Genomic DNA, 27,961 nt, shown 5'->3' on the forward strand with positions numbered 1-27,961 from the left:
AATCGGAACCAAAACTTTTTTGTACAATCAATATACACTTATTGGGATTTTTACCAAAAATGTGTAGCAGAATACATATTGGCCTAATTGATGAAGAAATTGGATGTTTTACATTTTTTATTGGATATGTTTTATAGCAGAAAGTAAAAATATTGGGTTTTTTTAAAGAATTTTCAGGTTTTTTTGTTTACAGCGCAAAAATGAAAAACCGCAGAGGTGATCAAATAGCGCCAAAAGAAAGCTCTATTTGTTGGAAAAAAAATGACACATTTTATTTGGGTAGAGCGTTGCACGACCGCGCAATTGTAATAAAATAACGCAGTGTTGTAACGCAAAAAATGATCTGGTCATGGAGGGGGTAAATCTTCCGGAGGACAAGTGGTTGATGGCGGGGAGATTCTCTGCGTGTCAGAAAAGTATACAGATAGTATACAGATAGGTGTGTGAGGAACTTAGCAATTTATTAACATGCTGCTTTTGGTACACTTTAATGAAGCCAATCGCCATGCAGAGTGTTTTATTGCAGTGACTGGACTCTCTGAAGCGGACCAATCACATCACTGCCTGACTTTCTGCCGGAAAAGGCCGTAAAACAATTCCCACTTTCCCACAATAACAAATCCGCTCCGTCACCATAGCAACCACCCTGACCCGCCACGTGCTCCCCCAGCATGCCGCACTCCGCCCCTTCCCTCCTCTGATTGGCTGATCACACCAGTCACACATCCGTCCAGTGACGTGCCTCCCTCGGATCGGAGTTTTCCCGCCATCTGTGTGAGGCAGCCCGGAGAGCTGAGGGGAGCCGCCGCCATGGCCAAGCAGAGCACTCTGTTCAGCTTCTTCGCCAAGTCCCCGACCCTGTCCACGAGCCGAACCAAGAGCGGCTCGTCCTCCTCACCCACCGAGGCCGACCTACCCTCCCTGGGGGGGAAGAAGAACAACTCCCCTCCGAAGGAGTCAGCGGGGGCCCCGAAACATGGAGGGAAGACCCCCCGGGCCAGCACCCCCAGGTACCGGGCGGGGCTCTTCAGTGTGTGTGAGGAGTACAAATCTCAGCATATCTGGGCTGTGTGTTATGGGGGAGGAAGGGACCTGTAGTACCATCTACCGTCATGTGAGGGGGGTGTGGAGCAGAAATATGAGGGAGACCTGTAATACCATTCGCCGCCATGTGAGGGGGGTGTGGAGCAACAATGAGAAAGGGACCTGTAATACCATTCACTGCCATGTGAGGGGGGTGTGGAGCAACAATGAGGGAGGTAGATCTGTAGTACCATCTACTGCCACGTGAGGGGGTGTGGTGCAACAATGAGAAAGGGAGGTAGATCTGTAGTACCATTCATTGCCTGGTGAGGGGGGTGTGGAGCACAAATATGAGAAAGGGACCTGTAGTACCATCTACTGCCATGTGAGGGGGGTGTGGAGCAGAAATTTGGTTGAGGGAGGGACCTGTAATACTATTCACTGCCCTGTTGGGGGGGGGGGGGGGAGCAACAATGAGAAAGGGAGGTAGATCTGTAGTACCATTCATTGCCAGGTGAGGGGGGTGTGGAGCACAAATATGAGAAAGGGACCTGTAGTACCATCTACTGCCATGTGAGGGGGGTGTGGAGCAGAAATTTGGGAGAGGAAGGGACCTGTAATACTATTCACTGCCCTGTTGGGGGGGGGGAGAGCAACAATGAGAAAGGGAGGTAGATCTGTAGTACCTTCCACAGCCATGTGAGCAGGATGTGGAGCAGAAACATGGGGGAAGGAGGGATCTGTAGTACCATCTACCACCATGTGAGCGGGTGTGTGGAGCAAATATATGGGAGGGGAAGGGACCTGTAGTACCATCTACCACCATGTGAGGGGGGTGTGAAGCAGAAATAAGTGAGAGGAAGGGATCTGCAGTACAATCTACTGCCATGTGAGGGGGCTGTGGTGCAGAAGTATGAGGAAAGGACCTGTGGTGCTATTCACTGCCGGAATGTGGAGCAACAATATTAGAAAACCATGTGAGGGGGACGTGAAAGCATAAATATGGGCAAAGAAAGGGAATCTGTAGTACCATTTTACTGAATTAAATTGATTCATTCAGATTGTTTTGTTGTGATTGCCCTGTCTCTACCATGTGATCACTGACCAATCACAGCTAACCGCACAATTGTATGCAATGGATGGCAAGGAAGAAAGTCCTCCATTGTTTACAATTGACGTGATCTGCTGTGATTGGTCACAGCGGTCGGGTACAGTGATCAGTCAGCGGCTGTGTCCGGTGACAGATTGCATGGATGCACAGCCCTGCGAAAAAGTGCGTTCCGGGAGGACGTCCTCCCAAGAAAAATAGTACTCCCGCCCGGCCGTCATTTTAGTATAGGCCGGGGCAGGAAGGTGTTAAACAACGAGTTGCTGTTGGCGACGGCTTCATTTTTCCACTGCGCCGTCTTCTGTACGTCGCCCTTATTGTGAGCAGCTTGTCCTGTTTTTGGTGCGTATTTTAGCTGGGAATAAGATTACAGCTTTTGTCTCCAGAATCTCAATTCAATGATCTCTAGCATTAATCGTAGAACAATTTTTTTTTTTTTTTTTTTTTTTTTTTTTTTTTAATAATGATTCATTACTTGTTTAAATACAAATCATTGATTTGTAAAAGGCCAATAAAATGGACGATATCTGATTAAATGTTTTTTCCGGCACGATGGAAAATGTATTGTAATTGAAAGAAGTGATCACTGGGAAGATCCTTGGAGTGATGTGTTATTTCTGTGGCATCAGTGAAAAGCGCGCGATACAATCTGATTTAGATCTACCATCAACTATGTAAGGCAAGGGCCTGCCTGATTGGGTACAGACAAGGCGTGTCCCCCTATTATGTAGTTTTTGGTAAATCTAAGGCGGGGTATACATTTTACAGTTTTTTTTGGTCAAGCAGCAGGCTAAACAAAACCCTAACAGATCCCCACAAGTGGGGGGACGCAGGGATCTCCCCCACTGTTCTATTGTATTCTGACAGGGGGCCCCATCAGAATACAAAGATCGGCACCTGTAGCCATTGGCTGTGAGCTCTGATCGAAGTCTGGATTTCCAGCTTGACTGTTCAAAAAATGCCGGTCATTACACCAGTTTCTGTTGAACAGTCAGGGGTACACATGAGGCTCCTATTGAACAGGCCAAATTTCGACACGTATGGTCCAGGCCTACAGGAGATTTACAGAGATTATACAGTCAGATTGTATCGTGAATGAACACCTTTTTAATGTGGTTGTTCATCTCTGACATGAAATATAAACAAAGTGTATCCCTCTATAGTGTGCACATGTCTCAATTAGTAGCACTAAGTATAATTTCTCTCTGCTGCCTCATTGCTCTATTAGCATGAGTCGCTTCTGACAAGTTTTCCTGACACCAAGAGAACAATGGTGACAAGGGCGGGATCTCCAGCACACAGCCTGTGATTGACAGCCTCAGCTTTGGTCTTGTGTGCTGTGTGAAAGGGGGGGGGGGGTGTTTCCCATTAAATAAGCTCTCAGAGCTCTCCTCACTGATCTCAGACAAGCTTTATAAATCCAGCACTTAGAATGGGTGTGCAGACGAGGGCTGCAGATAAACGGGTACAACTTTATGTAGGAGGATTTGTTTCATCTCTGTATCACCCGAGGCTTCACTGGGTATATGTAAGCCTTGGTTCACATATGTGCGGTACACTACATGAGATCACACCGCATTCCTATTTAAATCACATGCGATGTCTATGCAGTGCTATTTTAGCCATTAATTTGTGTGGCTCAAATCGCACCGCATTGACACAAAAAAGGTGCACTGGAATCGGATTGCATGGGTGTTCGTGCCTATGCAATCCGAATCGTACTGTGTTCTGCAAACCGTTTCGGGGTGTCATTGACACCCGCGGTGAACAGCGTGTGATTTCAGTGCGGTGCAGGAAACATACGGGATTCGCTGGGTTTCCTGCAATTTATGTATGTGAACTGAGGCTGTGGGTTTAGAACCACTTTAAATATTTTCTGTCATAGAATGTATGAGCAGAAGGATTCTTAGTTATTTGCGAATCGTTTGTTTAGCTGTTTCTGCGTCTGATGAGACACTGTCATAGGTTCCCTCCCCCCCCTCACTCTATAGGCCGGTCATAGATGGTTAGAATCTCAGCTGGTTCTGCTTTTACTTTCACATTTTTAATCTGTAATTCAGATTTTTACTTTTTTTTTTTTTTTTTTTTTTTTTTTTTTTCTTTTGAGTCAAATCTGATTGTCCAAATAAAGCCTCTTCCATAGAAGTCTGCAGTCTCTACCATTGCTTTGTCCTGTGCACATAATAGGATGACCTGTAGTGAGTGAAGGGGAAGGGAGGGCACTTGGTTCTTGTGTTGCTGTCCTAGTTTTGTAGGGAGATTTTCTCAGGGCGAATAGAAAAGTCACTGGGGTGAATGTCAGCGTGGTGGAATGTGATTGTTGGCATGTGACTCTCCTGTGTTGTGGGTACCGGGTTATGACCGAGAATCAGGAAAACTTGCAAAATTCTTTTTCTCCTCAATGTCTTTCAGAGCTGCCACCCGAGAGATGATTGGCTCTCTAAAGTCTAAGTTTACCTGTTTAAATAAATAAATGCACATGTTTTTGCAGGTAAAAAAATGTGCATTTATGTATTTTTTTTTTATTTCCACAGGAGCCTTCAGAGCATTGCACCCATGATTCGGAGATTGTTAGTGCAATGTCAGTCTCCTGCAGAGGACCGCCTCCAGCTTTCTGGACACAGTTATACTTTAATAATAAAAAAAATAATAATAATTTTTGTTTGTTAATGCAACTAGTTTAAAGTGGTTGTAAACCTCAGACATGAAATATGAACAAAACATATCCCTCTATAGTGTGTACTTGTCTCAATTAGGAGCACTAAATGTCACTTTTTTGTCTGCTGCTTCATTCATCTTTCAGCACGAATCACTTCTGACAAGTTTTCCCGACACCAAGAGAAAAATGGTGATACAGGAGGGAGCTCCAGCTGATTGACACCCTCAGCTCTGTTCCTGTGTGAAAGGGGTCGGGGGTCCCTCCCCTTCCCCTCCAATCAGCTCTTGGGCTCTCCTCAGTGAGCTCTGCAGAATGTTACTTCAGCTCTGCCCCCTTTTTTCTTTTTTTGAGCTCTTAGACAAGCTTTGTAAATGCAGGACTTTGGCTGAAGAGAAGACTGCATATACACAGGTACAACTTATATAGGAGGATTTGTTTCATCTGTGTATTGCCTAAGGCTTGTCCCTTCACTGGGTATATGTAAGGGTTTACAACCACTTTAGGCTGGGTTCACACATGTGCGGTGTGAATTCCAGCTCCGTTTTCTCTGTGAAGAGAAAAAACAGCTATTTAGCGGTTCCTCTCCATTGTAGCTGCGGATCAGTGAGCGGGGGGGGGGGGGGGGTGTAGTGAGGAGAAGGAGAGAATTAGTGTCCAGAACGGAATGAATCTGCAAATCTGATGCGTTCTAATAGAAGATGATGTGCTTGTAATTCGCACCGCAATGCCCAAAAATCGCACCTGTTTTTTGGGCAATGCACAGTGCGAATGCAACGCACATATATTAAACAGATGCATTCAAATGAATGCATTTTAAAACGTCCTGCGAATTGGATGCGGTGTAAGCTGCATCTAATTCGCATAGGTGTGAACTGGGCCTTAATGATTAACTGCATTTAGCTTATATTCTCTCTTCTATGCTTGGAGTTCTGCTATAAAAAGTTTGACACTTTTCCTGGCATATTAATATAAGAAATGTATTTTTCTGTCTGCAGTGTTTGCGATTTCTCACCTGGTGACCTTGTTTGGGCCAAGATGGCAGGTCACCCCTGGTGGCCGTCATTAGTTTACAACCACCCCAATGAAGACACACATTTCAGAGGAAAGGGCAAGTCTCTTCATGTTCATGTGCAGTTCTTTGATGACCCACCAACTAGAGGATGGATAGGTGTAAAATATGTGAAGAATTATTCAGGTAAGCTCTTTAAATGTTGAAGTTTGATTTATAAACACTTGGACTTGGTCAATAAGCAGACCAATAGACAGTGGTGTGAGAAGAGCATGTTAACCCTTATCCACCATCTCAGTGTCACTTTGAATAGTTCTGAGCGGCCAGGGGGGTGGGAAGGATCTGCAATCATGTGACTGGCTTGCATAGTGGTCACTTGATGGGCAGCTACTGATCGTTGGGACCTAGATGTGTCATTGACAGGGTGGATGGGACTGTCGGAGAGTCGACAGCGGGTCAGAGGAAAAGATGACAGTTGCTCTTTAAAAATTATGATTTAACCGCTTGCCGACCAGCCGCTGGCATGATCCCGCGAACCGTTGTTGGCTACTTTAGGCGCGGATAGCAGGTGCAAGCGCGCCGCCGGAGGCGCACGTCTGCTGCACTGCGGGGGTGTTGATGCACATGGCTGGCGGTCGTGGGCACGAGAGCCAGAACAGGGACGGGTATTTGCACAAAAACCCCTGTTGTGTGAGGAGAGACAGATCATGAGTTCCTACTAGCTAGGAGCAGCGATCTGCCATCTCCTCTAGTCACTCCCATCCCCCTATAGTTAGAACACACACCTAGGGAACACATTTAACCCCTTGATCGCCCCCCCCCCCCCCCCCAGTGTTAATCCCTTTCCTGCCAGTGACACACAGTAATCAATGTATTTTTATATTTAATTGTCAATGGTCCCAAAAATATGTCAAGTGTCCGATCTGTGATCTGTCCGCCATAATGTCGCAGCCCTGACTAAAAATCACAGATCACCGCCATTACTTGTAAAATAATAAAAATGCTATAAATCTATCCCCTATTTTGTAGACGCTATAACTTTTGCGCAAACCAGTCAATATATGCTTATTGTGATTTGATTTTTTTTTTTTTTTAACCAAAAATATGTAGAAGAATACATATCGGCCTAAAATGAGGGAAAAATTAGCTTTTTAAAAAAAAAAAAAATATATAATAAAAATGTCATAAATCTATCTCTTATTTTGTAGACGCTATAACTTCTGGGCAAACCAATCAATATACGCTTATTGCTTTATTATTGGTAAAAAAAACAAAAAAAAGTAGCAGAATACATTATGGCCTAAACTGATGAGGGGGGGGGGGGGTAGCAGATTTACTTTTTATTAGTGTAGCGTAGGACACGGCTTGTCTGGTTTCCCTCCTTCTGCACTCGGCCTGTACAGGAGCTGCAACGTTAAAAGGTGTGTATATAAAGCCAAAATGTTTTTTTCTTGGCTTCGGATAGACTTGTACTGCTATCCTGGGCTCTGCTAGAGATTTCCTCTCGCTGAGTGTCGGTGACCAAGCAGGAAACACAGAAAAATCTCCCAACAGGGAAGGCAGATGGGGATAAAAAGTTGACAGGGGGTCTAGCCTTCCCCCACTGAAAAATTCGGAAGAGCTGATTTCTGTTTTTGTGGTGGTGGGGACTTTTGCCTCATGTACCTGTCTGGTTAACCCCTTCCTGCTCAGCCTCTGTGTTCCTTTTTAATAGGAACTAAACGTCCAGAGGGACGGGAAGGATCAGCGATCATGTGGCCATGTGATTGGGAGTGGCTACTGATAATTAGTGGAGACCGAGCGATGTCTTGGACAGCTTGGTCTGCACTGGGAGAATAGAAACATTGACCGCCCAGTGGTGCAAATGTGTATTTCTAAAGCCTCTCCCTTTTGCCATCACCACCGTGATATGCAGGCTTAAAATTGTTTATATGTAGTGTGAGAAGAAATCTCTCTAATGGATTCCTGCATAGAACTAAAAACCCTTGAGCAGGTATGTCAGACTCCAAGGAAACAGCTGATTTGCATGGAATACATTTATAAGGTACCACATTTCAGAAGGCCATAACTAATAAACTTTATTTTATATAGCATCTTTTAAAGGTTGCTTCTGCACTTTACAAAAATACATGAAATGCACAGGGTAATGTATATCTTAACCCAGAAATGAAACTGTAATATATTGCCGCTTACCAGTTAAATCTAAGAAATATTTCAGATATTGCAGCTTATAGATGGTGGCTGCATTAGTTTACTTTTTCCATGCTAGTTCACACCAGATGCAGTTCTGTGTGTGTTTTTTATTTATTTATTTTTGCACTAAAAATGCATGCACAGTGTTTTCCATGTATTCCTAGTTCACACCAGTGCAGTCAGTTTCTGCACCTGGAACTGATTGCATTGGTGTGCACCAGAGCCATTGGAATGCATGGAATACACTGTGCATGCATTTTTAGTGCAGGAAAAAAAGCGCATGGAACCGCATCTGGTGTGAACTGGCCCTCCAGACTAAATTGTTTGTACAGAAAAATACACAAAATTGGCTATACATACACTCATTTTGTGCACTAAGCATCAGATGGGCCAATGTACAAGCCAACAACTTGTCCTAAAACAATTATTTTATTATAATTGTATATACAGCTCTACCTGTGATTTTATCATTTTCATTCACGAAATGTATATTCAATGTATTACCATTTATATTTGTACATTTTAGAAGTATAGCTGCCTTTTCTTTTGCTTATGTCAACATTCCAATGATTGATTTTGTTTTTAAATACTGATTAATATATTTGCTGTTTGCCATGAGAAGAAAAGTGCGACGCCCAGACAGATTCCCTACGGAGGTGGACTGATGGTGCTCCTCCTCGGTGTCTTCTCAACACTAATGGAATATGAAGGTATAAGGCGAAGAGCTGGCAACTCGTCCATCCGAAAATGTCACTTTATTACATCAAATGTACAAAGTACAGTGGTCTATGTGCTTTGGCAATAAGCCATAATTAAGGCTTATTGCCGAAACTCCTAAACCCTTGTACTTTGTATAATCCACTCAATGTAATAAAGTGACCTTTTTTTTTTTTTTTTTGGATGGACGAGTTGCCGGCTCTTCACCTTATACCTCCATATTGCTGTTTTGGCCAAATTGGTATTTGGTAATATATTTTTGTTTTAGGAGTTTATCACATCTGGGATATAAAAGGGGGGGGGGGACAAATCCTTTACAAGTATTTCTTATATAGTCATTGTACATTTTGTAGGGGTTGTATGTATAGATCTAGAAAGCGGTATGATGGGTTGCATCAAAAACTGTGTGCAAGTGTGTTGTGTATATAATTAAACCATATGCCATTCAGGAGGTAACATAAATCGATATCTTTGCACATAAACATTTTTCTTATTATTGCCAGTTGACTAATGAAAGAGCAGACTGTAAAAAAACATGCCAAGCCTTTCCAATGTTTAGTTAAAATCTTGGTGTGTGTGTATATATGTGGATCATTTGTTATTTTAAATGCCATATATTTTTTTTTTTTTTTTGTATTTAGGTTCCTCTGCTGCAGAAGCCCAAAAAGGGGGCATGTTTTTCAGTACCAGGCCTGAAATAACTAAAGCAATGAAAATGGCAGACGATGCACTGAAAACGGAAAAGGACAAGAGACTGGCACTGGCTGTTTGCACAGAACCTTCTGATTCTGAGGAGGAAATGGAGGTAAAAAAAATAAACCTGACAGGACAAAAATTATCAAGATGTGTATTTCCTCCCACCAACTGTTAGCCCCCTTTCACACGAGGCGGACTCCGTTTCTACGGAGCCTGCCTCGGTCCGCCGGCTCAGTGGGAGATCAGTCCGTTGATCTCCGCTGAGCCGGCGGATGACAGGTCCCTCTCTGCTCACTGAGCGGGGAGGGGCTTTTCAGGCGCCGCCTATGGAGGGATCTAATGAAAACGGACAGCATGTCTGTTTTCATCAGATCTCATCCGATCCGCCAGCGACGGACCTGGACGTAGAGCCATCCGTCTGCTTTTAGCGGATCGGACGGGGTCGGATGTCAGCGGACATGTCTCCGCTGACATCCGACGCTCCATAGACTAACATGGAGTGCCCGTTCAGGTCCGCCGTCAAAACTGATAGGCGGACCTGAACGGTCCGATCGTGTGAAAGGGGCCTTACACAGATGTGTGCTGCTTTTTTATTCGGTTAAACACTGTACAAAATGTTTGTTTTTAACAGAAGGGATTCGTAGGTGCTGTTAAATACAAATATGTATTCTGAATGTAGCCAGCAGAAACCTATATTCAGATTATCGGAGTGCAGAGATCCATGCTGATGGGAAAAGGTCCGCTTTAACCACTTCCCACCCACTGTACATCATATGACGTCCTGGACTTTGAGTGGAGCCGCCAGATGGTCCCTGCCAGTCTCTATGACTTTTTGGAGGCCGGGCGCAACGTTATGACATCACATTCGGCCCCAGCAGTAAACACTGCTGTGTATTCAGCTGGAAAGGCTGAGATCATGTTTTTGTGTATATATATATATATTTTTTTTTTTCTCAGGCTTTCCAGGCTAAAGGAGAAATCTGGGGTCTGCAAGACCCCTGTAAAGGGCCTGTCATGCACTATTCCTATTGCAAGGGATGTTTACATTCCTTGTAATAGGGATAAAAGCGATCAAAAAAAAAAAAAATTAAAGGGAAAGTGTGAAAATGCAAATAAACAAAAAAGAAATAATTTTACAGTGCTCCCTTGTATGCAGAAGCGAACGCATACGTACGTCGCGCCCACATATGTAAACTGTATTCAAACCACATGTGAGGTAGCGTCGCAAACATTGGGTATTTATTTACTTGGCGTAACATCATCTTTCACATTCTACAAAAATATTGGGCTAACTTTAGTGTGTGTGGATTTTTATTTTTATTCATAAAACTTTATTTTTTTTTTTTTTCCAAAAAAGCGCTTGAAAAAATTGCTGCGCAGATACCGTGTGACATAAAAAGTTGCTACGACCGCCATTTTATTAACTAGGGTCTCTGCAATATATATATATATATATATATATATATATATATATATATATATATATATATATATATATATATATATATATATATATATATATATATATATATATATATATATATATATATATATATATATATATATATATATATTTATTTGGGAGTTCTGAGTATTTTTCTAGCAAAAAAGATATGAGAAAAGTGCCAGAATTGGCCCGATATGGAACTGGTTAAAGTAACGTAGTAAAATATGGTTGTCCCCAATGAGCCCCCTAATGTCTTCTCAACTATTTTCCCCATCCCTTTTTTATTTTTTTTTTTTTTTTTTTTCAGTGTCACATTACAGTTCAAAATTGAAAATATCTTGCATCAGGATTAAAATTTTAGCATAATTTTAAAAGTGACAAATGATCAACTCTATACAATTCTTTCTATCCACAGTAACAAATACTATTTTGGTTTAACACTTAGATGTGTTTGCATTAAAATGTAAAACATGATCGCCAAAAGACAGCTAAAAAAATATATAGCGAGTAATGGCAAATGTTTATTGCCAAATCAGGTATATATCAGAATTGTAAAAATTTGCCCTGGTCAATAGGCAGTGTACAGATTGTGAGAGCCTGATTTTTATTTTAAAGCAGATTCTTCAGATTTTTAATTTATTTTTTTTCTTGACCGCTTCCTGACCGCTGCACGATGATATACGTCGTAAGAATGGCACGGGTGGGCAAAAGGGCTCACAGGAACATCCCCTTTAAGAAGCGGTGCTGCGGGCGCGTGTGTTCTCCGTGACCGTGGGTCCTGTGGACTCCATGTCTGACTGGGTGCCCGCGATCGTGTCACGGAGAGGTAGAACGGGGAGAGAGATGCCTTTTGTAAACAAGGCATTTCTCCGTTCTGCCTTGTGACATGACAGAGATCACTGCTCCTAGTCATCGGGAGAAGTGATCGCTGTTGTGTTGAAGCCCATCCCCCCCCCCCCCCCACAGTTAGAATCATTCCCTAGTGGTTAACCCCTTCACTGCCAGTGTCATTTACACAGTAATCGATGCATTTTAATAGCACTGATCGCTATATAAATGACAATGGTCCCAAAATGGTGTCAAGTGTCCGATCTGTCCACCATGTCGCAGTCACGATAAAAATTGCAAATTGCTGCCATTACTAATAAAAAAACAAAAAGTGATAAAATGCCATAAAACATCCCCTATTTTGTAGACACTATAAATTTTGCACAAACCAATTAATATAAATATATATATAAATTATTAAAAAAATATGTAGAATACATATCGGCTTAAACTGAGGCAAAAAATGTTTCTTTTTTATATATTTTTGGGGGATATTTATTATAGCAAAAAGTAAAAAATATTGCCCTTTTTTTTTCTTTTTTGTTTTATAGCACAAAACATAAACCACAGAGGTGATCAAATACCACCAAAAAAGCTTTATTTGTGGGGGAAAAAAAGGATGTCCATTTTGTTTGGGTACAGCGTCGCACGACTGCGCAATTGTCAGTTAAAACGACAGAGTGCCGAATCGCAAAAAGTGCTTTGGTCAGGAAGGGGGCAAATCCTTCCGGGACTGAAGTGGTTAAAGTGCTGCACTCCCAAAGACTCGGTGCCCATTCACATTGGTGTGATGCGGGAACACTACAAACTCCACTGCGGGTTCCCGCATCACACCTGACTCGCACGGCAGTTCACACTGCCATATGCGAACTGCTGGGAGTGTCAAAAAAATGTTAATGACAACCCCATTTCGGCTCGCATATCGCACTGCGAACGGACAGTTCGGACATGAATCGGACAGCATGGGTGTGAACACCCATGCGATCCGATTCTGATGCGGACCAAAAAAGGGTCCTGTGCAAGTTTGATCTGAATGCAATGCAAATTCAGCCATACTATCTGGCTGAAATCGCATCGCACAGACATCTCATGTGACTTGCGGTGTGAATCGCATGCGATCTCGCAGAGCGTAAGTGGGTGAACCTGCACTAAAATGGAATTCTTGTTATTACTATTGTTTATTATCTGCACGCTTGGGACTTTATTAGAACTAACAAATGTTTGCCTCTTCTGAGCACTACCAACTCTCATGGTAACGCAGACCCTTTGGTTCATGGGCTAGCATGCACATTTTTTTTTTTGTTTCTGAATTCATTGCGACTTGCATAGTTTTCTGTTAAATGAAGTAGCAATAAAATCGGAGGTGCAAATCGCACTGGTGTGAACTAGGGCTAAGGTTAACGTGGTTAAACAAAACCTGGTATAGCCGAAAAAGGCTACAACCGCAGGCTCACTTTGCTGGGAGGGCGCCTATGGATGTCCTCCCATGACCTCGCTGCCTGCGACATGCATCAGCAGGGATCTGTGATTGTTGTGTCCTTAGGACACAGCTGATCACAGATCGGGTTTAAGAACCAATTGCAGCATGCTCGTTACCATATGACTAGCTGTGTCCAATAACAGTGTGAACAGGATTTGCCAGTTATCAGCAATCCTCTTGCTAATGCTAACAGTGCATGAGGAGACCCGATAACCGGCAATTCTACACAGGGAACATCTACACTGATAATCAGGTCGCCGATCTTCAGTGTCCTGATTATAAATGCAGTCCCAACAGTGCTTATAAATGCTGCCAATTTGTGCCCACAAGTAATACCTGTCAGTGCACATCAGTGAAGGTAGAAAAAATACTTAAGACATTTTATAACAGTTTTTTTTGTTGTTTAGCAAAAAATAAACTGGTGAATAAATGCAACCAAAAAGCTGTCTCAAAAAAATACATTTAGTTTGGGTACAGTGCTGCATGACCGTACATTTGTCATTCAAAGTGTGACAGCGCTGAAAGCTGAAAATTGGCCTGAGCAGGAAAGGGGTGAAAGTGCCCGGTAGGCAAGTGGTTACAGTAACAACTACTTTGTACAGAAATGTTTTGGCTTACTTTTGAGGTTCTCATTGGAGACACTTTATAATGGTGTGACTTTACAATTTTCACCAGGTCGAGGAAAGTTCTCCAGTAAGCGATGAAGAAGAACCAGAAAGAAAATCAAACCGTCCAGCTCGGCAAAGTAAGAGTAATGGGAAGGCCAAGAGGAGAAGAATAATTGTTGCGTCTGACAGCGAAGATGAGTGCTCTGATGATGAGTTCAAGCCGGATGAAAAGGATGCTGGGAGCAGTGATGAGGCCAGCAGCGGTGTAGATGAGGAGACAATCACTTCAGAGAGCGAAGTGGAGGAAGACAGTCCAGTAAAGGTTCCTGTGAAACGCAAGCGAGGTGGTGGTACTTCCAGGACTCCAGCTTCTAAAAAGAGTCTGCAAAATGAGATTTCAGAAACTCCAAAGAGAACAAGCAATGTATCTGCAGAAGCCAAACTAAAGCTGTCGTCCTTCTCTGCCCCAGAATCTTTTGAGTCTCAGTCGACCACAGGTGCTGCTGGAGGGGTTACTGTTTGGGAACATGAGAAGTTTGAGTGGCTGCAGGATGGCCGGAGAAAAGATGGCAATCGCAAAAAGCAGAGTGATGAAAATTATGACCCAACAACACTGTATGTTCCAGATGATTTTCTCAATAAATGCACTCCAGGAGTGAAGAAATGGTGGCAGCTCAAATCTCAGATCTTTGACACGGTCATATTCTACAAGGTTGGGAAGTTCTATGAACTGTACCACATGGATGCGGTTATTGGCGTCAATGAATTGGGCCTGACCTTCATGAAGGGAACTTGGGCTCACTCAGGTTTTCCAGAGATTGCTTTTGGCCGATTCTCTGATGTTCTGGTACAGAAGGGATACAAAGTAGCCAGGATAGAGCAGACAGAAACCCCAGAGATGATGGAAGCGCGTTGCAAGTCAATGTCTCATCCAACCAAATTTGATCGGGTGGTGCGGAGGGAAATATGTAGAATTATTACAAAGGGCACCCAGACCTACAGTGTTCTTGATGGAAGCCCCTCTGAAAGCCATAGTAAATATCTTTTGAGCTTTAAGGAAAAACCAGATGATTCCTCTGGGCATCAGAGAGTATATGGTGTGTGCTTTGTGGACACCTCAGTGGGGAAATTTCACATTGGTCAGTTTTATGACGATCGCCATTGTTCAAGGTTCAGGACTCTAGTAGCACACTTTCCTCCAGTTCAGATACTGTTCGAAAAAGGCAACCCTTCATCTGACACAAAGAGGGTTCTTAAAAGCGGTTTGTCCACTGCAATTCAAGAGGGTTTGCAAGCTACCTCCCAGTTTTGGGATGGCACAAAAACACTAAAGACCCTGGCTGAGGAAGGCTACTTTGTGAAAGAAGGCAAAGGTGACCATGATAATGGCACTTTACCCCCCGTTATTAAGAACATGACTTCAGACAGCGACTCGCTGGCACTTACCCCTGGAGAAAAGAGTGAGCTGGCTCTTTCTGCTTTGGGGGCATGCATTTTTTACATGAAAAAATGTCTCATTGATCAGGAGTTGCTTTCTATGGGCAACTTTGAAGAATATGTTCCGGTTGATGTTGACATTGAAAAGGCCCAAAGCTCAACCAGTTTCTTTGCTAAAACCAGTCAGCGAATGGTGCTTGATGGGGTAACACTAACCAATCTAGAAATCTTACAGAATGGGACCAATGGGTCTACTGAAGGTACACTGCTGGAAAAACTAGACACGTGCTTCACTCCTTTTGGAAAACGCCTCTTAAAACAGTGGCTTTGTGCACCCCTGTGCAATCCTTTTTCAATTAACGATCGTCTAGATGCACTGGAAGATCTCATGGCTATCCCAGAAAAAGTGACTGAAGTGGGAGAGCTTCTGAAAAAACTTCCAGATCTGGAGAGACTTCTGAGCAAAATTCACAGTATTGGCTCACCACTGAAAAGCCAAAACCACCCGGACAGCAGAGCGGTGATGTACGAGGAGACTACATACAGCAAAAAGAAGATCGGAGATTTCCTTTCTGCTCTGGAAGGTTTTAAGGTGATGCGTGAAGTCATCAAGGTTATGGACGATGCCGTTGATGATTTTAAGTCTAATATCCTCAAGCAGGTTGTGGCTCTTAAAGATAAACATCCTAAAGGTCGATTCCCAGACTTATCGTCTGAACTGAAGAGGTGGGACACTTCATTCGATCACGAGAAGGCTAAAAAAACAGGGGTGATTACCCCTAAAGCTGGCTTTGACCCAGACTATGATGAAGCACTGAGAGATATCAAGACTGCAGAGCAGAATCTTACAGACTATCTGGAGAAACAACGCAAGAGACTTGGGTGTAAAAATATAGTGTATTGGGGAACGGCGAAGAATCGCTACCAAATGGAAATGCCAGAGAGTGTAACGGAGCGCAATCTGCCAGAGGAGTACGAGCTCAAATCCACAAAGAAGGGCTACAAACGTTACTGGACAAAGACCATTGAGAAGCTTTTTGGTGAGCTGGTGAATGCAGAAGAGCGAAGGGACGCAGCACTAAAAGATTGCATGAGGAGGTTGTTTTACAACTTTGATAAAAACTGCAAAGAGTGGCAGACAGCCGTGGAATGCTTTGCTGTGCTCGGTGAGTTTATTGCTCTCAATTGTCTCATGTAAACATGTCCAAAACCTGAACAAGTCAAGTTGTGCTTATCGTGAAGAAAAATACATAAGCAGAGTCTGCTTCCTGTGAAAATCTGGATTCAAAATGATCAAGTCCCCCGATAGAGGCGGCTGAATTTTTTTTTTTTAAAGCTGATCTTCAGATTTAGTGAACTTGCAATAGTTTGAACCAAGCTAATCCCAAACAAACTATTGCCTTTGCAAGTGGATTCAGCAGCTGTGAGTGCTTTTTAAACTGTATAAAGCTTCAGCAATATACAGTATACAGCGCTGTATTCCTGCAATAGGACAGGGACGTCCTGACCTGCTCCCAGGACAACATTGAGCCCCCGTTCACACCTATGCGAATTAGATGCGGCTTACACCGCATCCAATTCGCAGGACATTTTAAAATACATTCATTTGAATGCATCTGGTTCACATATGTGTGTTGCATTCGCATTGCACAAAAAATGTGTGCATTTTCTGGGCATTGCGGTGCGAATTACAAGCCCATTATCTTCTATGGGAACGCATCTGATTCGCAGATGCATTCCGTTCTGAACACAAATTCTCTCCTTCTGCTCACTACACTTCTCCCCCCTCTCCCTGCTCACTGATCCGCAGCTTAAACGCAGAGGAACCTCTGAACAACTGATTTTTATCTTCGCAGTGAAACCTGAGCTTCAATTCGCACCGCACGTGTGAACCCAGGCTGAATCTAGTGTTGCTCAGCCATTCACAGGGAGCTTTGTATTTTTTAGGAATGAATACAAAAATTCCTCTGGCTGAGGTGAAGATCGTGTTATCCTCTACTCACCAGAGGAAGCTTTGTATGTATTCATAAAAATATACAAAGCTCCCTGTGAATGGCTGGGCAGCACTCAGCCCAAATCTGTTTTGCTTTAGGAGTGGTACGGGAAGTTCAGTCCTACTGCCAGAACACAGTGCTGTATATACAGGATGTAAACCATAAACCAAAAATTCAATCTGCAGAGTCACCTTGGCCACTTCTAGAATCTAGGATGGAAAAGGATCTGGGGGTCTTAATAGATAGGCTCAGCAATGCCAAGCTGCTGCTAACAAAGCAAACAGAATGTTGGCATTAAAAAGGGGATCGACTCCAGAGATAAAACGATAATTCTCCCGCTCTACAAGACTCTGGTCTGGCCGCACCTAGAGTATGCTGTCCAGTTCTGGGCACCAGTCCTCAGGAAGGATGTACTGGAAATGGAGCGAGTACAAAGAAGGGCAACAAAGCTAATAAAGGGTCTGGAGGATATTTGTTATGAGGAAAGGTTGCGAGCACTGAACTCATTCTCTCTGGAGAAGAGACACTTCAGAGGGGATATGATTTCAATTTACAAATACCGTACTGGTGACCCCACAATAGGGATAAAACTTTTTTGCGGAAGGGAGTTTAACAAGACACGTGGCCACTCATTAAAATTAGGAGAAAAGAGGTTTAATCTTAACCACTTCAATCCCGGGCCTATTCTGGCACTTCTCTCCTTCATGTAAAAATCATCATTTTTTTTTTTGCTAGAAAATTACTCAGAACTCCCAAACATTATGTTTTTTTCAGCAGACACCCTAGGGAATAAAATGGCAGTCATTGCAACTTTTTATCTCACACGGTATTTGCGCAATAATTTTTCAAACGCCTTTTTTAAAAAAAAAAAAATTACGGTTCCATGAATTAAAAAATAACAAAACAGTAAAGTTAGCCCAATTTATTTGTATAATGTAAAAGATGTAATGCTGAGTAAATAGATACCTAACATGTCACGCTTTAAAATTGTGCACAATCATGGAATGGTGCCAAACTTCATTACTTAAAAATCTCCATAGGCGATGCTTTAAAAATATTTTACAGGTTACATGTTTAGAGTTACAGAGGAGGTCTAGTGTTAGAATTGTTGCACACGCTCTAACGCATGTGGTGATACCTCACGTGTGGTTTGAGTGGCATTTACATATGTGGGCGGGACTTGCGTGTGTGTTCGCTTCTAAGCGCAAGCTACCCGGGACAGGGGCATTTAAAAAATTTTTTTTATTTTTACACTTTTTTTTTTTTTTATCACTTTTATTCCTGATAGAAAGAATGTAAACATCCCTTGTAATAGGAATCTATGTGACAGGTCCTGGAAAGTATGAGATCGGGGAAAAAAAATTCACCGTTATCATGCTGACAGCCGTGACTGCGACTTTGTTTATTTCCGAGTACCCGGGCGTGACGTCATAACGTCGCGCCCGGACCTCCGACAGTCAGAGATGACTGGTGACCATCTGGTCACCAGTCATCTCTTTCATCCTCATCTGGTGCCAGTCGATTCTTTCTCCGGGCCCCCGATGGCACGGGAGAGCCCGGAGAAGCACCGGGGGGGGGGGCGTCCCCTCCCGTCGCCTATAAGAACGATCAAGCGGCGGAACTGCCGCTATGATCATTCTTATCGTGCACAGAATCGCCAGCTGCAAAGAATGATATCTGAAAGTAGAGGACGTCATTTTACTATAGCCGGGTATTGAAGTGGTTAAACTACATAGGGGGTTATTTACTGTAAGAGCGGCAACGATGTGGAATTCCCTTCCATGGACAGTGGTCTCAGCGGGGAGCATCGATAGTTTCAAAAAACTATTAGATAAGCACCTGAACGACCGCAACATACAGGGATATATAATGTAATACTAACATATAATCACACACATAGGTTGGACTTGTCTTTTTTCAACCTTGCCTGCTATGCAACTTCCTGCCTGTCGTCCTAAGTAAACACATTACTGTGCTCAGTGCACGCTCCCGGAACAGTAACCAGCGGGTACCGGAAAGCTCCTGGTGCGCATTAGCGATCGAGAGGTTTCCAATCATGTGACTGCTGTGATTGGCCTCTTGCCATTTAGAACTTCTTAAAGGGCGGGAAGGGGTTAAAAACTAGAGGTTGACCGATATGGGTTTTTTCTCTGGCCGATACCGATATTTAGAAATTGGGGCGGCCGATATATGATGCCGGTTTTTGTGGCCGATATTTTATGCCGATTTAAAAAAAAAAAAAAAAAACCCTCACCCACTCCCTGCTTGCTCCTGTCACTCTACCACACACTTGATGTCCTCAGTACAGGTGGCACTGGTTTGGCACTGGCAGGTGGCACTGGTTTGCAACTGACAGATGGCAAGTGGCACTGGTTGGCACGTGGCCATGGTTTGGAACTGACAGATGGCACTGGTTGGCCCTGGCAGGTGGCGCTGGCACGTGGCACTGATTGGCAGGTAGCACTGACAGATGACACTGGCAGGTGGCACTGGTTGGCGGCACTGATTGGCAGTGGCACTGGTTTGGAACTGGCCGGTGGCACTGGTTTGGAACTGGCCGGTGGCACTGGTTTGGAACTGGCCGGTGGCACTGGTTTGGAACTGGCCGGTGGCACTGGTTTGGAACTGGCCGGTGGCACTGGTTGACGGTGGCACTGATTGGCACTGACAGGTTTCACACTGAGCCGAGTGTAAACTGTGTGTGAAACTAACAGAGGAGCTGTCAAAATTGAGCTTAATGTCGGGGTGGGCGGGACCTGGCCGGGGTGGGTGGGACACAGCAGCCAATGATTGGGCTGCTTAAGAAAAGAGGGCAGGGCCACATACACATAGTGGCCCGCCCAGATCCCATCCTATTTGCTGTGTTTGATAGCTGGACACTACCATATTGCATTTGTCCAGTGTGTGATATGAGTCACACCCATGTGTTTTTGTGGTTAACACCATTGATTTACTAACTATTAGCACTAAATTTGTTTTTATGTTTAGAATATTGGTAATATTCTATGTAGCAGCTGTTCTCATTTACTGGGTTAGCGCAGTGTTATACATTTCCCTTCATGAACGAATTAATGTCCACAAATCCAAAAAACAAAGTGTGTCTTCCAACAAGTGAAAAAATTGTGCAACTCCAAAGTCCTCTTCTTAAACACCATATAAAAAATAAACATGCACCCCCCCACCCAGTGAGAACTTCAATCTGCTCACCTCTGCATTTGACGTCAAATGATAAACTCAGGTCAAACAGCATTTATTGCCCCAACCGGCTGATGTTACTGATGAAAACAGATCTTTTGCTCCTCCAACACTCTTCCGCTCATGCCACATTCAGCTCAGGCATAGGCACAACATATATTTAAAATAAAGATGTTCACAAAAACATTACAATAGATGGCCACAATGCTCTCCAGTATATGCAATCCATTCACATATACAGATCTCTCACCTCTCTCCACCCCTTATAGGCATTACTTCCAATCATCAGGACTTCCTCAGTAGGTATGGAGCCAACTCCGCCAGCATGCCTAAAGTTGTTTTAAAGGCCGAAGGTTTTTTACCTTCATATATTCTATGCTATGAATGTAAGAAAAACCTCCAGTGTGCCGCTCCCCTGTTACCTGGGACCGATCTCGATTCAGTAATATGCATTTGGGGCGTCGTTAAAATTGCACTGACACCCGCTGCAGATCACAAGGGCAGTGTCATTTTGAATGCAGTGTGGGAAACGCACACAGATTGCGGCGTTTTCTGCAACGCATTATTGTGAGCCTAGCCATAGGAGGAAGCCTGAGATAGCAATGGAACATGGGGGAGGAGGTTAAAAAAAAAAAAAAAGAAAACGCTGTCAGTACAAATTAAGACATTGTAGATATTTGCATTAGGCTTATACTTTACACGTTCTTCTTGCAGATGTCCTCATGTGTCTTGCTCAGTACAGCCGTGGTGGTGATGGACCAGTTTGTAGACCCGTTGTAGCTTTGCCTGATGACACGTCGCCTTATTTGGAGCTTAGAGGGTCCCGCCACCCTTGTATTACAAAAACCTTTTTTGGAGATGACTTTATTCCAAACGATGTTGTGATTGGCTGCAAGGATGAGGACTGCAATGAGGACAATAATGGCGCCAGCTGTGTACTTGTGACGGGTCCAAACATGGGTGGGAAATCCACTCTACTCAGACAAGTAAGCAAGGCATTAATACACAGAGCATTGCTACTAAAATACAATCTTGTGTAATAATACTACAAGAAAACATAAATGGGATAATAGATATGTTTTCAAGCTTTGGAACAGATGGAGTGTGTAAATATTGATTTGTGATTTATTTTTGCCCTCTAGGCCGGTCTCCTGGTGGTTATGGCACAGCTGGGATGTTATGTACCCGCTGAGGTTTGTAGACTGACTCCAGTGGACAGAGTCTTTACAAGACTGGGAGCATCAGACAGAATTATGTCAGGTAAAGCCTTCTACCCACATCACAGGTTCTTTGACAGCTCCATTTATTAAATAACCCACAATATATTATATAAATATAATTTTATCTAAAAATATAGGATACCGCTACTGTCAAGTCCCATTAGAAGTGCATGCTGGGTGGGTAAAGGTGGTGGAGGCCGTGTCTGAACAGAGTAGACTAGATCCCTGCAAATGTAAGAGGATAGACAATATGGCTGTGACCAAGGCTGGATTTATTTAAAGCAGAAATAAGTTCACCTTTAAAAATAAATAAATGCACATTTTTTGCAGGTAAAAAAATGTGCATTTACTTTTTTTTTTTTTGTCAGGCTCCTGCAGACTGTCAGTGTTGGCTGTCTGCCCGTACCTCTGATGATGACAGGAAGCTCAATGGACTATGAGAGCGCTAACCAGTGCCCTTGTAGTTCAAAAGTGAAGTTATTATTTACCTGTATCTGAGCACCATAGCATTTTTAGTTTGTCATTAATTTTTAATATGCAAGGCAACTAACCAATTTCAGTCCATCCATGTCTCCATACTTTATTTTGTTGAGAAATCACTTTGACCCCCCCCCCCCCCCCCCAGCATTTCTAGTTTGAGGCTGGGTTCATACTAGCTGCGGTCGCAGCTCACAGCAGCGGGTCCGGTGTCCACTGTTTCAGGTGCGAATCCGATCCGAATTTTTGGCTGAAATGGACCAGAAGACCCTTCTTCAATTCGGACTGCGGCTGCCGTGGAGATATGTGAACCGGCTCAATTGAGAGCCAGTCATGCTAATTGTAGGTAGAGAAATGCACATCCAATTCACATCAGTGTGAACCCAGCCTCAAACAGCATAGTATATTATATTTACTAATCTATTTAATGATGTTAGCAGCCATAAGGACTGAAAATTGAGTTTAGTTCTGTTTAAAATAAAAAATTCAGGGTGATTGGCCATTTTTAATTTTATAGTATCTAGGGGCCTGATTTAGGCTACATGGGCGACTTAAATATTTCTTCTGCTGCGGGATTAAAAATGTTTTTTTTTTTTTTTTTTTTTAATTTAATTTTGCAGCAATTTGAAATCCATGTGATGCTGATGACATAATTCTCAACAAGCAGTTCTGATCTCTCTGTATCAGTTTATAGCCAGCACAGCCCCAGGCTTTCTAGTACCTTTTTCTATTGAATCTTATTTGGCACAGCCTGCTTCCCTTTTTCATAATGGTTTCTCTTTTGTGTACTCCCCCCCCCCCCTCCCTTTTTTTTTTTGGGTAGAAACTTAACTTTTTTGCATAATGCTTTTGATCATTTTTATAATGATGCATTTTTTTTTTCTCCCCACCTAAGGTGAAAGTACGTTTTTTGTGGAGTTGAGTGAAACCTCCAGTATACTTCAGCATGCAACAGAACATTCCCTTGTGCTTCTGGATGAACTTGGTAGGTCATTGTTGGCATTCTCCCTCTCCCCCAAGTGGTATGAAAATGTTCTGATAATTTGCTGCACTATGCCTGATGCTGTTGTTATCCAGTGCAAACTCTGCCCACGTTTCACCATGATTATGGGTGAAGCATGGTCAAAAAGGTGCACTTGAATATTGGTTCTATTGACCTCTTTCCAAGTGGAGAGCAGAGTTCCCGTATAAGACATTATATTATGATCCACAGGTCGGGGCACAGCTACATTTGATGGAACAGCTATAGCTAGTGCTGTCGTAAAAGAACTCTCTGAACGGATCAGATGCCGCACATTGTTTTCCACACACTACCACTCATTGGTGGAGGATTACTCCCACACACCCGCCGTACGGCTTGGTCATATGGTGAGTGAAATCTGCAGCCAAATTAAGGGAGAACCTCTCTGCGTATCTTTATTACCATTTTAAATTTTTGTTCTTGTTTAGGCCTGTATGGTTGAAAATGAGTGTGAAGATCCCAGCCAGGAGACTATTACTTTCCTATACAAGTTTATCCAGGGGGCATGTCCAAAAAGCTATGGATTCAATGCAGCAAGACTGGCTAACATACCAGACGATATCATTCAGAGTGGTCACAGGAAAGCGAGGGAGTTTGAAAGCATCATGCTGTCTGTGAAGATATTCAGGTAGGTTGGTAATGTTGAAGGGATTGGTTAAGGACAGTAAATGGTGCTTTTACAGCCAGTCATGGCTATAGAGATGCTGCAGCAAAAAAAATAAAATGTGCTGTTGCTTTTGTGGGGCAGTACCACTACTAAATGTGCTCTAGTAAGTAAATGCAGGCTATGCAGTACTTGGTCTTCAGGGTGTTATCTGTCCCTTTTTTTGAAATAAAGTGATCCCCTGCAGATTGTTTTCAGGGAGGTGGCTCTTCATGTGAGAGTGAGCCTTTATGGTGTTATCAATATAGACACCTGACAGATATATGAAACTAATCTGTAAATGTATGTAGATTTACACTTTGTATGTCTATGTAAATAGCAGCCACACCAACCCTTCATTATCACACAATCTGCTAACTAAAACATGTGTCTTCTCCTGAGTTACTGTAGTTTGCGTGCATCATTGAAGAGCGCAGGTTGTAAAAGTAAAGCCATATGGGGGAGAAATTTGTGAACAGAATTAAACTTATCCACTCAACCCTAATGCATGCCCCACAATCTATTATAATTAATACTTGCATTTTCCAGAGGTCCTCAGGTTAGGCATATGACATGGAGTTCTCCTTGAATCATATTTGATGATGCAGTGCTGCTGCTATTTAACCACTTAAGCTACAGAAGATTCTCCCCCCCCCCCCCCCCATGACCAGGCCATTTTTCTTCTATTTGGTACTGCACTTCTTTAACTGACAATAGCATGGTCATGTAATGCTGTACCCAAATTATTTTTTTTTTTTCCCCCACACGAATAACTTTCTTTTGGCATTTGATCACCTGGGTTTAAACAAAAACTGACAATTTTGAAAAAAAATAATTTTACTTTTATGCTTTAAACAAATCAGATGAAAAATATATATATATTTTCGCTAAAATTCTGCTATATGCTTTTGGTAAAAAAAAAAAAAAAAGTACAGCAAGTATATAGTGATGTGCGTGGAAGTTGGTGTCTACAAATTATTCTGTACATATATACTGGAATTTTTTTTTTTAGCGTGGCAATCAGCAACTTATAATGGGACTTGCAATCTGATGGGAACTGGCTGCCAGTGGCATTAGTAGTGATAATATGGCAGTGATGGTGAACCTTGGCACCCCAGATATTTTGGAACTACATTTCCCATGATGCTCAGCTACACTGCAGAGTGCATGAGCATCATGGGAAATGTAGTTCCAAAATAGCTGGAGTGCCAAGGTTTGCCATTACTGTAATATACACACACGGTGCTAGTAGGAAGGGGTTAAGTATGTGTGTACTACTTTTACTGGTGATCTAGTTCCCTCCCCTGAACACAGCTCTGTTTACATTCATAAAGCTGTGGTTGGATGCTTAGAGCCCAGGATCCAGTGATTGGTATGTGCTGTAGTGACATGGGTGGGTGCACGCCCTGCCCCGCCCCCCATGGACATGCAGAATCACAGGTGTGATATATATATATATATTCTATGCAGCAAATCTACAGTGTGTAGGTCAGCTAGTGGGTTAAACCAATATGTATACATAAGATCATTCAGGATTGAATGATGGACAGTATTTGGAACAAAGCTGCTTTTTTTTTTTTTTTTTTTTTTTTGAACTGGGACAGAGCAGTAAAGGAAAAGTTGTCACCATAAATGACAAATCCAGCTAAAGAGAGAACGGCAGTTTTAATTTTCCAGCTTATATCTAAATTTCTGCAAAACCTTCTCTTGATTTCATATAAACAAGTTAGTCCTGAATAAGGCTAAAACTGATATCCACCAGAGGATGTCCCTATGGATCTTTGTAGCGTCTTAGAATAGTTTTTCACACAAGTGAGATGCAGAACAATGAATCAAAACACACTTTTTTTTTTTTTTATGAGTATCATGTAGATATGGTGAAAGAAGTTATTTTATTCATCTCAGTGGGCACATAAATTGCACAGCAACAAGTCAGAACGGTTGAATGTGGCTTAATTAGAGCTGGTTATAACAGAATAATCTGGGGATGGACCTGTATTTTGGGAATACTGACAATTAATCTAAGCGTCTATGAATGTACTGTGCAATTGAAAATGGCATAGAAAGTATCCATCCACAAAAGTAAAACTGATTCCCCCAACGTTGTACCCTTAAGGTTGTGAAATGTCCCACTTGAGTTAGCTTTTTTTTTTTTTTTTTAAATGGTAGGGGTGCACTATTTGCTTTGAAGATAGTCAGAGTAGCCCCTCCCCCTCATCTACATGGCTTTAGTAAACAATAAATCAATACAAGAATGTAGAACAGGACTTTAGCTTCTAGTGTAAACTAGATGGTAAGGAAATATGGAATGCTGACCTGAAAATACTAATTGCCTAGCCATCTCTTCAGACCTGGAAGAAGTGCAGCCAGCACTCATCTCCATACTCAGTCATTGGTTAATTATGGCAATCAGGCAGCTAACACATTTAAGAAAGATCAATAGACAGCCAGGCAACTAACATTTTCAAGAAAGATCAAAAACAATTTTATTTAAAGGAAGTCTTAAAAACATAACCCTCACAAAACAGAACCATTTCATCTTTGTTAATACAGTTGTTTTCTTCTTTCTGTACAGGCAGTTGAACACGTTGCTGGATGAACATACTTCGGATTTGCAAGCGATCAACAAACTACTGGAAATGCTTTAAACTTGTTTAAAAAGCAAAAAATTAAATAAAATACAACAGTGTTTTTTGGTGTTTATTCACAAGGCTGGTTTTCACACATTATGATCTAATAAACTTTATTTTTTAAAAATGACCATATTTCCTTTTTTTTTTCTTTCCTAGGAAATTAAACCCCTTTTATTTCATACCTACCCTCTACATAATGGTTATTGAATACTCCACAATATATTAAGTCTAGATGTTATGGTACATGCATACACTTTCAGGCTGTTTGATTACCCACTGTCACCAATACATATAAATGGGGGAGAAACCAAAAAAAAAATAAAAAATTTAAAAAGGAAAAAAAAAAAAACAAAAGCTATGAAACTCTATATATGCTAGTCTCAGCTTCATAAAGAGCAGGAAATCTCATAATTTCCAGCAGTATACAAGTTCCAGGCTGTTCAAACAAAAAATGAACAGTAACAAACCGGTGCAATCTGAGGAGACTACAGTAAACTTTAAACCAAAGTCAACACCCGCCCCATTGGATAGGGGAGTGATGGAAGCATACACACTCGCAGCTTCAGCGTCTCCTCACGCAACTGTCCTCGTCCGGGGCAATATGTAAAATGAAGACTGTCACGGGGAGGGTACGAGAGGAAAGGAGACAACATTCTAACTTTTCCAAAAGGATACCAGAAAAATTGCTGGATTAAGATTAGTGTTTTTCCTCTTTCATAGAAAGAACATAGATACTGGGACATGAGTACAGTTTTACAGCAATGCTATGGTGGGCTAACAAAACAGGACACGTTCAAGTACAATAAACTGTGCTTGAAATGGGGAAAAAGAAAAAAAAAAACTACATGAGATTAAAGCATTAAAATATCTCATTCTGAATACGTGTTAAAAAAAAAAAAAAATCAAAAGAAATGCAGAAGTGCTAGCTCACATTTTACCATGTTACAAAAAGCAATTGGTACCCATGTCCGTGTGTGTTCAGCAGCAACAACAAATGCTGCCTGTCTACAGGATAGAACTACTGCAAAGGTGGCTGCCTCTAAGCTGCTGCCTATAGGAACACCAGCAGAGGGCAGCGTCTGTACAAAACAGTAGCTTATTATTTTTTTTTTTTCTTCACTTCTGTCCTTCCAAAAGTCTTTTGAGTAATGCTAAAATAAAAAAGAAAAACAAAATGCCCAGTTCTTCCTTTACATCCTGAGTCAACATATTGCCTCTTCTACTTCCTTTTTTGGCAAGTGGAGTATGCGCGAATCAACATCAGTCTTCCAGAATTGGGCAATGTTTTGTTTTAATTTTTTTTTCCCAAACAAAAAAAAAAAAAAAGTTTATAACAGTTAGAATGGCAGGACTTCCCCTTTTTTTTGTAAATAAGTTCAGTTGTGTTGCAATGTATTAGATTCTATAGGTGGAGCAGAGTCATATAATGTATCTGTGTCATGAGTGGGTTCTCCAGCTAATGTACAAGGATTAGACAGTGTTCCGGCACCACAATCACAGAAGAACCTGCAAAAGGAAAAATGACAGTGTTAGAAAGAATCCGAAGAATTTACACCAAACAAAAGTGGAGGTT

General features: G+C 42.2%; 2 protein-coding genes across 4 annotated transcripts in view; one reads left to right on the top strand and one right to left on the bottom strand.

Moving 5' to 3' along the window:
- Nucleotides 1-691: 691 nt before the first annotated feature.
- Nucleotides 692-26,515, top strand: MSH6 (mutS homolog 6). Its single transcript, XM_073628517.1, has 10 exons — nt 692-1,010; nt 5,786-5,985; nt 9,351-9,514; nt 13,836-16,371; nt 21,109-21,380; nt 21,537-21,654; nt 22,987-23,076; nt 23,305-23,459; nt 23,541-23,740; nt 26,331-26,515. Exons 1-10 carry the CDS (start codon nt 811-813, stop codon nt 26,401-26,403), a joined length of 4,008 nt encoding a protein of 1,335 aa, XP_073484618.1. The 5' UTR covers nt 692-810; the 3' UTR covers nt 26,404-26,515.
- The window catches only part of FBXO11 (F-box protein 11), a 133,270-nt gene continuing 130,937 nt past the window's right edge, over nt 25,629-27,961 (bottom strand). For all 3 annotated transcript variants that reach the window (XM_073628521.1, XM_073628519.1, XM_073628518.1), the window contains one exon: nt 25,629-27,894. In XM_073628521.1, coding sequence (XP_073484622.1) covers nt 27,765-27,894 — 130 coding nt within the window. In that variant the 3' untranslated portion in view covers nt 25,629-27,764. The remainder of the gene's footprint in view (nt 27,895-27,961) is intronic.

This window comes from Aquarana catesbeiana, linkage group LG04, assembly GCF_042186555.1.
Source record: "Aquarana catesbeiana isolate 2022-GZ linkage group LG04, ASM4218655v1, whole genome shotgun sequence".
Classification (NCBI taxonomy): Eukaryota; Metazoa; Chordata; class Amphibia; order Anura; family Ranidae; genus Aquarana; species Aquarana catesbeiana.